Here is a 15,544-nt window from a genome sequence, read left to right on the forward strand (position 1 = left end):
TCATCTTTTTGTGCAGTGCCCTAGCCTCTTCTCTTGTGCTCAAATTCTGGTGCTCATGATCATCAGCAATGTTGAGTAATGACTGCTGGATCCCTGCGTAGTTCTGACATAGGGCTTTGGTTGCAACAGCATGCGCTGACCATCTTGTGTCAGAAAGCGATTTCAAAGTCTCTATTCTTTTATTATCATTGGGCTGCAACCCTGCCCTGATCATCTGCCAGCGTGAAGTGGTCTTTGATGAAAAGTTGAACAAAGTTTGTACAAAACTGAAAAACTGTTCAGTCTCCTCACAGCAGTTCACACTGTTGACCCCCACCAGGTTTAGGGTATGTGCTGCACAGGGTACCCACTGTGCCAACGAGCTGATCTGCTTGATGCGGGCCTGCACGCCTTTGTAGGCTCCTGACATATTATTAGCATTGTCATAACATTGTCCTCTACAGTTAATAATGTCAATGCCCATCTCCTCTAAAACACTAATAACAGAGTTGAACAGTGCTTCTCCGGTGTGGTTTTCAATAGGGAGGAATTTTACAAACCGCTCCTCTATACAGCCCTCTGGTGATACGTAACGCAAGATGAAAGTCAGCTGGTCAATGTGGGTGATATCTGGCGTGGAGTCCACACTGATAGCAAAATACTTTGCGAGCTTCACTCTGCTAATTACTTCCTCGAGCACCTTCTGTCCCATCAGCTGTATGAATTCCTCACACACATTCAGGGAGAGGTAGGATGGGGTTCCTCTGCCAGCGTTTCCATATTTGTCAATATGAGCCTTTAAAAAAGGATCAAACTGGCTAATCAGCTCCATGCACCCCAAATAATTTCCGTTATCTGAGTCTCCAAAACTGTGGCTGTCACCTCTGAAAGCAAGTCCCCGTTCCGACAAAAACTTCACAACAGCAACAACTCTCTGTAGAACCTGTGTCCAGTACTCACACTCCTCATTGAACTGTTTTTTTAGTTCTGAATCCACTGTTCCCCTGTCAGCTGCTTGACTGATGTAAGTGATCATGGCTTTTCTGTGAATGTCGCAGCTTTCATGTTCTGCTATGCGATCATTTGCATGTTTCCAGTCAAAATAACCCCCACTCACAAATGCTGATTTCTCCCTGTTCTGGCCAAATAGTTTGCATGCAAAACAAAACACACTACCTACTGATGGTGAATAACAGAGCCATTCTCTGGGCACAAACTCTCCATTACTGAGTTTGCGTTTGAAATGCATTTTTGAGAAAAATCTTCTCTGCTGTTTATATTTGCGTTCCGATGCTGACACGTCCGCATTTTTATTTTGACAGTCCTTCGGTCCCATTTTCGCCCAATAAGCCCGCACTTGTGGGTCAATATTATTTCCCCAGCGGCCCGGGTCACTGTTATATGGGTCATCATCATCATCTGACTGGTTTGCGGCCTGGTCCTCTCTCTGAGACTCACCCGCACCCCGCTCCTCCTCCCCTCTATTGATGCTGCTGGCAGTCCCCTGCTGTTCCTCGTCCGCCTGCGCGGCGGGCGCGGGCGCGGCGGGCGCGGCGGGCGCGGGCGCGGCGGGCGCGGGCGCGGCCTGCACCTCCTCCGCTCCCTCCGCCTCCGGTGTGTGAAGCGATGTTTCTCCGGTGCTGGATGCATCTTCACTAGCACTAGAAGCTGGTTGAAAAAATCCGGTGAGCTTTGGGATGCTCCTTAGCAGACATTTTTCGCGCAAATCCTTCTTAATAAGGTTTTTTCTTTTCTGGGCACCGCTCTCAAACTTCCGACTCATTTTTTTTCTTTTCTGATCACCGCTCTCAAACTTCCGACTAAATGAATGACACGGACAGACCCAGTAGCGCAGTGAAGGGAGACCACCCCTGGTGGTGGGCTGTCACTTCACCTGTCACGGGGGAGCTGTCAGTCTGACTAACATTATTTGTAAGCAACTATAGACATTCAGATAATAGCTTTAGAGCCTTGAACACGAAAAAAAAAAAAAAAAAAAAAAAAAAAAAAAAAAAAAAAACCACCGACCATCGGAGGCCCCTAAACTTGCGAGGCCCCTGGGCTTCAGCCCAGGTAAGCCCGTGCATTAAGGCGGCCTTGATGATATGCCAACTAATAATCAGATTAATCACAATCAATCACCGATACCAGGTAGTTTTTGCTAAATATTACATTATATATGCCTACTAAAGCTTTGGACAATGAGCATTACTAGAAATGACCTTTTATGGTGATTATGTTACTTGTTAAATTATTAACAAAAAATATTTTAAATGATTTCTTTGTACATATTTACTGTAGTCTATTTAAATAAAAATGATCTATTCTTTTTTGTAATTGTCTCTCTCCGGACGTTTTAATATGATTGAAAAGAAGTTCAGTTTGTGTGCTTTCTTATTGGCTTTACTTTCTGAGAAGACTGGGAGTTTTGGGGCACCTGTTGGATATAATAAGTGCTAGGAATGTGTTTCTTTCTCTCTCTTTTAAAAAAAACTGCTAGTAAGAAGAACACACACACACACATGGTTAAGTTAAAGTTTATTTAGATTAGTTTATATCCAAAATACCCATGAGAAAGATCTCGGACACTTTCTAACACTTGTAATAACAGTAAATACAATGGTACAATAAAAATCAGCACCAACTATGTCTATGTAGAGCATTTTGCATCTAACAATATGAAAGTCACAGTAGCATGTCTTTCTAAACAATTATATAAAAAATGGGAAGCCTTTACAACTTTCAATAATAAGGTAATAAATATGAAAAGCTTAGATCAGTAGTTCATTTACATTCAAACATGAATATATGAATTGCATTTTAACGTACATTCACTAGTGATCTGCTAACCATACAATGTAATGTTTGTTAATGCCATTAATGAAAGTTGTTGCCATTTCTTTAAGTTTTACCTGAAAAAAGTATACAATATTTACATGTGTAAAAGCACATAACAATAGCACTATGTTAGAGGACCGAATGTATTGGCAAATTTAGTACAAAAACAAACGGTTAAAGGCGGAGCTATGAATTATTCAGTACTGGTTCTTAGGGGGAAGTTCTGTCTATGTTCATGGAATCGGCATTAGGATAGACCAGGAATCCAGAGAATGTTGTGTAACGTCCCTGGTTGCTGTAAACGGCGTAACCGTCATCCTGCTGACTGTACAGCCAGACACTGTCTCCTCTTTTCAGTGACAACAGCAGACTCTGACTCTGCATCTCTCTCCTCCGCGACAAGTCCTCGTCGAACACCATGGCCCGCACCTCCCCTCTGCCCATCATCAGCTTCACCGACAACGCCCGACGAGGGTGTTTCCCCACAGTAAATGCGAAGAAGTACGCACCGGGGAAGTGGCAGGTGAAACGTCCAGAAGTTTTGTTAAAGTGGCCGCCTATGTTAACGTATTCCACGTCAAACGTGAGAGCTTCTCTTTCCCGATGCCCTCTGCTTTCACCCAGCGCTGATGATGTTCTTGCCACTGAAAACGCAGAACGTGGTTCCTCAATGGTTGTTCTTCTCCAGTCATAATGGGCATCAATCGGGGGAGGACAACCTGGAATATGGAGGCCTGGAGGAGATAGGTGGTTATTGAGATATCCAACAGATGACGTGGAGTCTGGGTAGACGAGATAACCGCTAAATGTGATGTATGGTCCAGCGTTGCTGTAGATGGCGTAGTCGGGATTCTCCTGAAGCAGAAGGTAGACCGTATCCATGGGCTTCAGACTGACCATCACGCTCTGGCTCTGCACCTTGCGACCCTGGTTCCGGTATCCGTCGTACGCGATGGCCTGCACCTCCATCCCGTTCTTCACCAGCATGACGGACAGCATCTTCTTGGGAAACTTTCCCACGGTGAACGAGAAGTAGTATGCACCAGGCAGGCGGCATCGGAAACCGCCTGTATCTGGGTTGAAGTCATCACCGATGTTGACGAGAAGGCGGTCAAAGGTCACGACCCGCTGATTGCCACCCAACACGCTGCTGCTACGTGTGGCGGAAAAGGCAGAGCGCGGGCCTGGAGTCATTGGGGGGATGTTGAGGGATGCTACACAGCCCAGACATGTGACCAGCCCAAGTAAACAGGACACACCACTGCTTGGTCTCCATAATGTCACGCCAGCTGCTGTCGAAAAATACATTATCGTTATCAAAAGTCTTCAATGTCACTTCTTGGCACTGTTGAAAACGTAAAAAACAGTTCTCAAACAACTCCAAGTAATTATTAAAAAATATATTAGTGTGCCATTATGTATTTTGCACCAAAGGTACAAATTGAAATCTTCAATGCTGTATAATACTTTAAAATCAAACATTTTCCTTGAATTCTTTTAATTCTGTGATTAATGGGTGTTAAAGGGATGTTTTAACTCTGGTGGTCTTTAGTCGACATTTTTTCACTTTATCGGAATTATATGAAACTTGGTGCCTTTTAGGGCACTCGCTATATGAACACACAAAAATGTGGATCTGATTAGAAAAGGCTTGTCTTTAAAAAAAATAGCCACATTTGGTTCAGTTAAAAATGACAGCCATAAGAAATGAATGGGGAAATTCATAAAAAATACGAAAATACAAAGCAATTTTCTGTGGTACTCTCTACAAATCAGCCATGATAAAGTAGTATTTGATATTGTCTAAGTACCGGTATATATCCAAAAGGGAAAACCTAATAATAGTAAGTCATGTCTAAAAATGCCCAAACAATGGGGAATACCCAGCCAAATATATATCAGACATCTAGTGGTTGCACCGTAGTATGACATGATTTTCTGTCATTCTCCCATCATTGCACCAATCTGCCTTCTGTCGTGCATTATATTTTAAATAACTCATGCTCTATTTTTCCACTTAAACTCTCTATTAATTTAAATTAAATGTAATAAAATAATTACATTTTATTAATAATTAAATTAATAAATATTATAATTATTTTATGTAGAAATAAATGTGCATAATTTAGAGGTGTGTTGTCAAGTAGCTACAATAAAATCCCCTCAAAATACAAACTATTAAAGAGTAAATATTATCAAAACAAAATATAGCCTAGTACATTCCTTTTTAAAAAGTTATCCTTTTTGTCTCCTGTTCACCTAAGTAAGGAAAGGGATCTAATCTTTTTTCACTTTTAATCACTCGAAAAAACAACATCAAAGTCCTGCACTTCTGGCATACTAAATGTGTAATGAACTGGTTAAAATGCCATATAAACGTGCTAGGAAGTTAGGTTTAGCGCTGTCAGAATGGATTCTGCCGTTCATATCAAGTGCTCAGTGGAAGCAGTAGTCCCTCTAATTCGGCTGGCATTGTCTGTTCACAGTGTGCACCGGGAAAAGGCAATAGATTAGACGTTGGTTCATCTCCTCCTATGTGCTGGAACAAAGGCATATTTGGGAGGGAGAATTGAAACATGTCACGGGTGCAGATCCATGGGAGACTTCATGGTCAAGTGAAGACCTGGTCAGTTAGTAACAGATAAGGAAGACACCGAAGACCACAATAAGACACATTAAGGGCCAATTAGTGAACAAGGGGTCACTGGTATTTCCTCTCGTTTTGACTTACTGTCAAAATAACTCAGGTTGACAATCAGGAAAGGTTTAGCCAAGAATTCCCACAATTATTATCATCATGTGATGCTCCCCTGTACATACTTTTTTATATTAGCACTTTTATTATTTATACTTGTTTGTAAGTGTAAAGTAATAATTATAATAATGACAAATATTCCTTTAACACTTCAGTGCATGTGCACTCTAAACATAATTAAAATAGACTAGATTGTTTTATATAAATCAGTTATCATAAGATTTGGACAAGTCATTAAATATCAAACTAAAACTTTAATGTTAAGAGTTTTTTAGATATAAAAATACTCTCAGAGTCTGACTAAGTCTTACCATTTAAGATCTACTCGTTTCATTTGAACATATTTTGATATATAAATGCGTATAAACATAATGTAAATAAATATGAATGCTTATTAATATAATACACATGTAGAGCATTACATAAAAATAGGCCTATCAATCTTAAAGTTTTAGGTTTTGTGAATCATGGGAATTGCTATATTAAACAGGTGTTATTAAACAGGTTCTGTTATTCAATATAAATGAAATATGACTTTGTAGAATGCACTGTAGATTAAAACAACAAAAATAAAAACAGTTATTATTGTCTACAATTACTGTAACACAATATTTGAGCATAAATCACACTGATTAAAAACAATAAGAAAAGGTTTTTTTTAAGCTAACACAGTTTTCATACCTGGTCTAAGTATCTGAAGAAACTTCATTTCTGTGATGACCTGCTCCCTTGTCTCTTAAGCCTCAGTTTGTACACCGCTGTGAAGAGGTCCAAAAGTTAATTCTGTATGGCATCTACTCTCACCGAAAACTAATGCCTCCCATGTTCAAATGAAAGAGGTATTAGGGGAAAGAGTGTGTGTGTGTGTGTGTGTGTGAGAGAGAGAGGGAGAGAGAGAGATAGAGGGAGAGAGAGAGAGAGAGAGAGAGAGAGAGAGAGAGAGAGAGAGAGAGAGAGAGAGAGAGAGAGAGAGAGAGAGAGAGAGTTCTCCCCACAGAAAATTACCTTTTTTTTACATGATTTTTTTTTACAGTGTGCTTCATTATAGACCTATAGAATAATATTTCTTAAAAGTGCTCATTTCGAAATGTTCACCTTTATATCTTAAAAAAAGAAAGAAAAAAAAGTCAAGACTTGTGATCTAACAAAATTCAAAAATGTTGTGTGGTAACTTTTTCTTTTTAATTTTCTATTCCGTGGAAACACGCTTTTCTGGATTAAAAACTTCAATCAAGTGTGTTTTTCGGTGAAAGAAACAGCTTTCCCTCAATCCAAAACGACAACTTCGATAACATCGTCATCATCATCAAGTGCGCACGTTTCCGCGTGCGTCTAGACGCAACGCGCCGGAAGGCGTGTGTGCACTGCGTCTCCGCCGTCAATGCAAACGAAGTAAGCAGCACCGAGTCAAAGCTAAAATCCGCATTCAAGACAAGATGGCAGGGTTGCCCCGCAGGATCATTAAGGTAATCGTGAAGTGAGACACACTGCACATTTTTAGTCTATCTATTTGAATCATAACTCCACAAAATCCTCAAATATCATTGTAATTATCAGCCAAAGAGAAGCGACAGCTGGCTTAGCGTTTGGCACTGTATTTGTTAGCTACTTCCGTTTCGGTACATTCAGTCGTATCCCGAATATGGGTGGGTTAAAAATACATTCACCGCTGTGAAAAATGGCGGAGGGCCTGTGTCTTATTCATTACTATTTGGGGCAGTGAATCAAAAGCATTAAGAAATGACAAACATTCCCATACTAACTGAAGTCTAAATGAGAGTGGCTCGCTCGCAGCCATTCATTGCTTAAGCTCGAGCTGTTGTGTGTGTGAGCTCGCGAGACTGCTAACAGCTCCAGTGACGGCTAGCTAGGCGTAACAATTTAGCAATATAATCCGATTTAAGCAGTCACGATTATTTTCACAACGATTTCACATATAGATTATATATGTATACCCTTTTTACGGCATGTGTGATATCTATCTGGCCATTTAAGGCACGATCATTTGCAAAATAATTTGTCTCGCTCGCTTCCTGTTGGCTAAGGAAGCTGTTGCGATGCTCCTGCTAAACGAGCTAATGACTACAGGCCCCAAACAGCAGAAATGTCAAATAAAACATAACATGAGGTAATTATGAAAAACATTAATTAAAGAACGGCCCATCCTAAATGAGAGCTGTTGTTTATTCTTACGGAACATTTCAACATTTGTAACGTTGGAGTAAAGCGACAGTTCATCCAAAATTCATATTAAAATCGTCATCGTTTATTAACTTATGGTGTTGCATACCAAAAACAAATGATTTATGTCAGTCTAGAACGCGGAAGGTTAGACAGAATGAAAGTCTCCATTCACTTTCAAGGAAAATAACTCGGATGAACAGATTTATGGCTATTAGTGAAATGACGTAAATGGCTTAATCCGATGAAAATCACAACTTTTGAGTCTAGTTTCATTTTATTGTACAGTATTTGCACTTACATGTATCAGTGTACTTAAGAAAGTACTGGGTAATATAAGGTTACTACTACATGGGTTAAGTTTAGGTTCATGGTTAGTGCCTACTAGTTATTACCCAGTTATTGTAACAACTATAATACATTGTATAAATGCGTAACAGGCCTGTAAAATAAAGTGCTACCGTGAGTCTTAAATGCCTATATTTCCGCATTTTATTGAGATTAAATAGATTAGGTTCTGGGTATATCATTGGTGCTTCATCTTTTGTGTATATTATCAAGAAGGTTTCTTGCTTTGCGTTGTCCACTACTTCTGTTGTAGGGCTGTGAAAAGATTAATCTTGATTAATCGCATCCAAAATAAAAATGTTGTTTACATAATAAATGTGTGTGTAGTACGGTGTATAAATATTTTGAATATATATAAATACTACACACACGTGCATGTATATATTTAAGACAAATTTGTTATTTATATATAATATAAATTATATCTATATACAGTATATACATGCAAATATTTCTTAAATATATACAAGCGTGTGTGTGTGAGTGTTTATATATAAATAAAATAATTATACACAGTACAAGCACATTTATTATGTAAACACAAACTTTTATTTTGGATGTGATTAATCACGATTAATCGTTTAGCAGCCCTATTCTGTTGTCCAGTAATTAATGCTTAGCCTATATGTCGAGCACTTCCAGGAATGTTTGACCACATGGAGGAAACTTTCTTTTATTTGCACCGTCCTCTGAATAAGACATTGAAACATTTGCAGTAGGTTTGCGTGTGAAATGAACTCGGGGATAGGAATGAATCGTTGATGGCCTGTTCCCCAAGCATGAGACCATGACAGGGAGCCCCTCTCTTGTCTGTGTTTGCTCAGCATGGTTTTGTCTGTAGGATATCTGAAACATGCGAGGAATTTCATTCTGACCACAATGTATATGCTAGGTTAAAGGATCAAAGTAATGTAATGAATGCGATGATAAACAGTTTGAGAGTCATTATCACACAATAAACCCCTCTAGATCGTCACATTAAGGTCCTGATCATGCGGTCAGGCATTAATTGATTAATGCTCATTATTCCTTACATGATTGCGCTATATTGTAAGATATATAATATTACAAACGATTTCTATTTCAATTAAACGTTGTTCTTTTGAACTTTCTATTCATCAAAGATTCCTGAAAACTTGTTTGTTGATGATGATGATAAAAAATGTATATCAACATATTAGAATGATTTCTGAAGGATCACGTGACACTGAAAACTAGAGTAATAATAATGCTGGAAATTCAGCTTTGTCATCACAGGAAAAAACATTTTAAGATCTATTTAAACAGAAATTATTTTCAATTCAAATTTCAAAAACATAAAAAAAAGTCCAACCCCATTAGATCTTTCTTGGTTGTTTAATCGATTTTTAATTGTATATGACAGCTTTTATTAACCAGTATCAGGATTAAAACCAGTAAAAGGATCTTGAAATACTGGAAATAGAAGAGTCTTGTTTTACAGGTTCATCATTATCATATGGCCAAAGAACTCTCCTTTTTTGAACCAGGGTGCAGAACAGGTGTGGTAGCTTTTGAACATGGGTTTATAACACTGAGATTGTAAGATCCACTTTTTGGCATGAGTTCTATGTAGTGCAGCATAGTACAGCAGTTCTCAGATGAACAACGTCTCCAGACTCGAGCATTCCACAGGTGATATCAGATTCTCATTAGTCATATGGGTGTGTGTTTCCAGAAGACTGTCAGGGTCAGTCCTGTTTTTCTCTCTAACTCAATGCAAAGTGTCTGTCTAGATTGGCTCGTAATGGCTGTCAGTTTAACCCTTAAACTGTTGTATTTTTTGAGATTACTCGATAATGTCATCGAGCAGTGCAAGATGCAGATAAAGGACTGCATCAAGACTGATCATGGAATAAAAAGATGTAAAACCGTGCTTGATATTGAAATGGCAAGATACTGTGTTTTCTAATGTGGTGCCAACTAAGAGTGTTTACTGAAAACATTTAGGCTATAGTGTCTAATCAGAGACATTTGTGATGTAAGATCGTCCTCTGCCCTACTGAAGGTTAAGGATACTGTATTATCTGTAAATATTGTAGTTCTGACATTGGTTTCTATATTTAAGCACACATAAAGTTTGTGACTTAGTTGAAATTTTTGTTGAAATGAACTTTTCCTATTTTTTATGGTTGTTAACACGAAAGTTTGGGGTCAGTAAGGGTTTTCTTTCAAACTTTTTTTGAAAGAAGTCTCTTATGCGCTAAAAGGCTGCATTTATATGATCAAAATACAGTAAAAGCATTATTATTGTGAAATAATTACATTTAAGATATCATTTATTCCTGTGATGACAAAGCTGAATTTTCAACATCCTTACTCAAGTCTTTAGTGTCACATGATCCTTCAGAAATAATTTCTAATTGGCTGATTTGCTGCATAAGAAACATTTCTTATTTTTATCAATGTTGACAGTTATGATCTTTTTTTTCTTTCAGGATTTTGGCCTAATAGAACATCCAAAATAATAGAATTTATTTGAAATATAATTCTTTTAAATAGTTTTGTCTCCAAATAAGAATGTAGGACCAAAAATCAGTGCTGAAAGTCTATGTGGGCCTGGCCATACCAATATCTAATTTTTAAAAAAGTATTCATAAAATGATTAACCTAAAATGATTCATGACTTGTCAGTCCACTTTGCTGTACAGGTTTATTTGCCATTGGAATGTTGTTGATGCAGGACAATTTGTCTTTTGTTACATAGCCATTGTGCAAGGTAACAAGGTGAAATAATAGTTTTTTCAAAGACAAGATTCTGTTGTCACTGTGTACATTATATGTTGGCTCTTTCTACTGTTTTGTTTACTCCCGTGTACTCGACCGTCTCACTGCCAGTGCTTTGGCTAATCAGCTGAGTGTGTAGAGATGCCTTATGTTCCAGCCAGCCTAATTGATCTTGTATCCATGCGTGTGTGTGTAGGAAACACAGCGTTTGTTGGCAGAGCCGGTGCCAGGTATAAAGGCAGAGCCAGATGAGGGGAACGCTCGCTACTTCCACGTGGTCATCGCCGGACCTCAAGACTCTCCCTTTGAGGGGGGAACTTTTAAACTTGAACTCTTTCTTCCTGAAGAATATCCCATGGCAGCTCCGAAAGTACGCTTCATGACCAAAATATATCACCCTAATGTAGACAAGCTGGGAAGAATATGTCTAGATATTTTGAAAGGTGAGAGACCATTTTATTCCACCGTCTAAAACTTTATTAACAGATTAAACTCATCATGACCTAAACATGATTAAGAGTTTAATGCTTTAATTCTGTTGTAATTGAATGCCATTATTTTTTTAAATAGCAATATTTACACTTTGAAATTAGTCTGAGAAGATCACTAGATTTTCCATTAGTCAGTTATCATTTATTCATTCTGAAGGGCCTTTTACTAACATGTCATGCAGAATTAATTTTTATTCAGCAAGGATGCATCACATTGACCAAACATAACAGTAAAGACATTTACAATGTTACAAAAGATTTCTATTTCAAGATTTTCTCTTTCTATTCATCAAAGAATCCTGAAACTGTATCGAGGGGTTCACAAAAAATCTTAAGCACTGCTTTGTATTCATCAAAGAATTGTGAAACGTATGTATCATGGTTTCAACAAAAATATTAAGCAGCAAAACTGTTTTCAACATTGATGATAATAATAAGAAATGTTTCTTGACCAGAGCACCAGATCAGCATATTAGAATGATTTCTGAAGGATCATGTGACACTGAAGACTGGAGTAATGGCTTATTGTCAATTCATTTATCAGTGAGAATGCTAGATATTACAATATCAATATTTATCATTAATTGTCATATGATTGTTTATGTTTGATGCCCATATATAGAGAGAGAGAGCACAGAAAATGGGAGAAGCAGAAGATTGCCAAAAATAAACACATGCATTTATAAGAACATATTTAACATTTTTATTCAAAGTATGTATTTATTTCTGAAGTCTGTGCTAGTACTGGCGAAATGTTGGACAGTAGAAATGTTAAATGATGTCTTGTCTTTTCACCCCCATTTAGGTGAAGTAGGCGATAAAATGTACTATTAAAATAAGGGACATTATGATCTTGTCCTTAGAGAGTATGGGAGAAAAATTAATAAGTTATGATGTCTGGAAAAGACTCATTTTATATTTACCTCAGAGCAATGGCAGTTTGAGTCTATTACATTTTATAGCTCCCTTACCTGACATGTACACACTGTGAAAGATGTGCCCATTTAATCTCTGTAGGAAGATTGAGGATCGGAGATTACACTTTTGACCCCATAGAGAATGATCCCTCTGCTCAACTGTACATGGCTAGACTTAGCGCATATGAAAGCTAGCAGCTACTTTTCTCCTAATGCTCTTTCTCTTGTTGATGTCACACAGATAAGTGGTCTCCAGCCTTGCAGATCCGCACAGTGCTGCTATCAATCCAGGCATTACTAAGTGCACCCAACCCTGATGATCCTCTAGCAAATGATGTCGCAGAGCAGTGGAAGTCTAACGAAGCTCAAGCCATAGAGACAGGTGGGTGCTGGTTAAATGTGTTTAAAGGGATTTGTCCGCTTGTTCTACATTGATTTAAATTAGAGTTTCTTTCTGGGAGCTTTAAGAGGCCAGTGGCACTACTTCATTAGCCGTGTTTCCACTGTCGGGACAAAAACGAGCGTGCTAGTGCGTCCACTGTCACTTCCGGGGGTTGATCGGGCCTCATCTGTGCTTCCTCGGGGCCAACAGCCAGGGGTTTTTGACCCACCGAATACCTTGGTCCAAATCGGTCCAACTGGGGCTTGATCATGAACAAAGGCGGAGTAAGGAGAGGGTCAACACTGCTGTTTTCATATCAGGTTACCAGCTAACCTCAACATTTAAAACAATGTTCAGCTCAAACTTCCTTTCACACACCAGTGAGTGTTTGAAATAATGTCCGATTGCGATCCGATGAGGATTCTGATCACTGTATGAGGCAGAAATATATTTATATGTGATGCTAAAGGCTGCTTATGCTAACCATTGTGAAACTAAATACACACATCTGGAAAATACCAGAGACCTTTTATATATAATCATATATAATATAATTGTGTATTTATTTGGTTTTTATGTTTCATCTGTCTCTTCCCCGTGCCTTTGTTGATACCGGACTTGAACTTAGACTTGTTCTAAATTACTCACCGGTTAAAAACACGTATAACTCCTGTTTTCTGTCCGCGAGCTCCCTCGGTTGCTCTGGCTGAAAGGATAACGGTATAGTGAGACAGGAGAGATCTTTTCAACCTCCTTAGAGGTATAATAATTTATAATTTCACATAATTTAATGGGATGTTAATAGAAATGCTCATTCTTTCTTAAGAAATGTGACGTGAACAAATAAATGGGAAGCAGGTGCGACAGAATAAGTATGTTCTCTTCCTATGTAGTTTTCAGTGAGCTAGATGTGACGTCATTCTGTGGAGGTGGGTTTCAGGGTAGCTCTGGGGGGCGACTGGCCTGACAGTGGAAACGCAGCTTAATTTTAGCCTTGAGGCTATTGGCCCCGCCGGCACGCTGTTAGTCCTGGCTCTCACTGGCCTGATGATGGAAAGCGGCTATTGATAATCTTTCTGTCGCAAAGGATAATGCAGAATAGTTATTTTCATGTAGTTGTCTTTGAAGTACATTTTTTGGCTATTGCCAATTAGAGAAAATCCACAGCCTTTTTATTCACACAACTGTAGTTTAAGTCAGTTTTGTGCTGAAGATACCAAGTAATTTCTCTCTACAGAGTGGGGGTGTATTAACTCTGCATTTGTTTGTCTTTTTCAGCTCGAACATGGACCAGGCTTTATGCCGGAAACAATATTGAAGTCTAGGATTGTTTGGGGGCACAAAAAGAGAGAGAGAAAAAAATGGAAGTCAAGAGTGAACAACTCCATGTTCTGCCAAGACCTATTCATTTTCATGTAAAGGACACAGTCTTAGGGAAAAAAAAAAAAAAAGATAAACTGAAAAGAATATATTAACAAAAGTAAACAGAAAACTTCAGACAATTTGTGATTTAAATGCACATTAGTAAAAAAAAAAAAAAACACGTCTTTGTCCTGATTCACTGCTGTTCTGATGCATGGGCAGATGATCTACTCATACGGCTTTCTTTTACAGTGGTTGGGGAGGTAGCCACAGACTTCTGCTATGAAGCGTGCATTAAAACTGACTGTCATTTGGTCTGTCCCATTGCATTTTTTTTTTTGGGGGGGGGTAACTTTTTACATTTCTTTTAACCCTTTTTTTTCTTTTTCTCATTGCTCTTTGTTAATGAGGAGCAGCAGACTAGCCCCTGTTTAGAACACTTGCCAGACCTACCCTCGTAGAAAAAAACCTAGCAAAAAAGTATAGGTTCTTTAAACCGGAAAAGAGACGCAAGATTTAAACCACGTGCAAACAGTAATTACACCTTGGAAATGGTACAACTGAAAAGTCTTTCCACCATCACAGAAACTGTTGAAGATATAAACCCTAATGTAGAATTTGTTCTGGACTTTATGGGTAAGGTAGAGCCTAGAGAGAAGGGAGATTTTGCGTAATATTTCTTCAGTATAACAATTCTGTTATCATATCCGGTTTTTAGTGTTTTGTTTTATCTATCTCGCCATCGCTGTACTAATTGCACTCTTGAAACTACATTGCGTGCTTTTATTCTTGTGTCCATCACAGTCCAGTGCATTGAGATTCATATGTCTGTTTCTTCCCTTCAGCATTCATTTTGAAACGCCAAGGTTGCAGGGGACTGGAGATGAATGATAAATAGTACGATTTTAGTAAAGGGATGAGGGGTGGGAATGTTTGCAGAAACATTGCAAAAGATCAATAAAGGCTTTGTCTCAATTTCTTCGATTGGTCTTTGGTTAAAATGTCAACTTCACATCTGTTTGTAAATTCCTGCTTTCTATAGAAAGGGGAAAAAAATCCTACTTTATAAAATGTGATGACAACAGTCCACACACATATTTCTGTTCTTTCTGTAAATAAAATCTGTTGATTAATAAGAAATATTTATGTGGTGCTTTTTATTACATTTCTGAGAATGACAAGCAGGTTAACTGCTCATTTGTTTTTTCTTACGCTGTTCTCCTACCTTTCAGTAAGCTTTCATAAGAAAATGTTAGTCACATCTTAAAGTTTATCATTACTCCAAAATAACCTGGAGCGATCAATTAGGCTACAGATTTATTTCACTTGAAGAAATTCCACTAAGTACATCTTTAAAGGATTTTGTAAGTTCTGAAGATAGTTGTTCATCATCATCGAACTTTATTAACTGTTAATGATTAAGGATTTATGGATTAAACATTTAAGTTGGTTTCCCATGTAATTTCACAGAATTGCTCCTTTGTTGTTAATAACGCGAAGTCCGATTCCTTTCTATGAATCGGTTCTTTCACTCAACTGGTTTCAA

At 38.2% G+C, this 15,544-nt stretch overlaps 2 protein-coding genes across 3 annotated transcripts; one reads left to right on the top strand and one right to left on the bottom strand.

Moving 5' to 3' along the window:
- Window positions 1-2,500: 2,500 nt before the first annotated feature.
- Window positions 2,501-6,891, bottom strand: c1qtnf13 (C1q and TNF related 13). 2 transcript variants are annotated; one of them, XM_079621109.1, is made up of 3 exons: window positions 6,578-6,891; window positions 6,254-6,330; window positions 2,501-4,109 (listed from the first exon to the last, which is right to left on the bottom strand). In XM_079621109.1, the coding sequence occupies exons 2-3, from the start codon at window positions 6,279-6,281 to the stop codon at window positions 3,028-3,030; spliced, it is 1,110 nt and encodes a 369-aa protein (XP_079477235.1). In that variant the 5' UTR covers window positions 6,282-6,330; window positions 6,578-6,891; the 3' UTR covers window positions 2,501-3,027. The 2 variants fall into 2 exon arrangements, with proteins under 2 accessions (XP_079477235.1, XP_079477236.1); XM_079621110.1 differs by having other exon boundaries at window positions 2,504-4,106; window positions 6,578-6,877.
- On the top strand, window positions 6,878-15,133 carry ube2na (ubiquitin-conjugating enzyme E2Na). Its single transcript, XM_079621111.1, has 4 exons — window positions 6,878-7,038; window positions 11,043-11,289; window positions 12,496-12,636; window positions 13,915-15,133. Exons 1-4 carry the CDS (start codon window positions 7,009-7,011, stop codon window positions 13,959-13,961), a joined length of 465 nt encoding a protein of 154 aa, XP_079477237.1. The 5' UTR covers window positions 6,878-7,008; the 3' UTR covers window positions 13,962-15,133.
- Window positions 15,134-15,544: the final 411 nt, after the last annotated feature.

The sequence above is a fragment of the Phoxinus phoxinus genome (assembly GCF_949152265.1).
Source record: "Phoxinus phoxinus genome assembly, chromosome: 8".
NCBI lineage: Eukaryota > Metazoa > Chordata > Actinopteri > Cypriniformes > Leuciscidae > Phoxinus > Phoxinus phoxinus.

Coding starts and splice junctions, on each gene's coding strand:
- c1qtnf13 (XM_079621109.1), bottom strand. CDS start 6,281: ATGAAGTTTCTTCAGATACTTAGACCAG. Junction 4,110..6,253: donor TCTTCAGATACTTAGACCAG/GTATGAAAACTG, acceptor ATTTTTCGACAG/CAGCTGGCGTGACATTATGG.
- ube2na (XM_079621111.1), top strand. CDS start 7,009: ATGGCAGGGTTGCCCCGCAGGATCATTAAG. Junction 7,039..11,042: donor TGCCCCGCAGGATCATTAAG/GTAATCGTGAAG, acceptor GTGTGTGTGTAG/GAAACACAGCGTTTGTTGGC. Junction 11,290..12,495: donor ATGTCTAGATATTTTGAAAG/GTGAGAGACCAT, acceptor GATGTCACACAG/ATAAGTGGTCTCCAGCCTTG.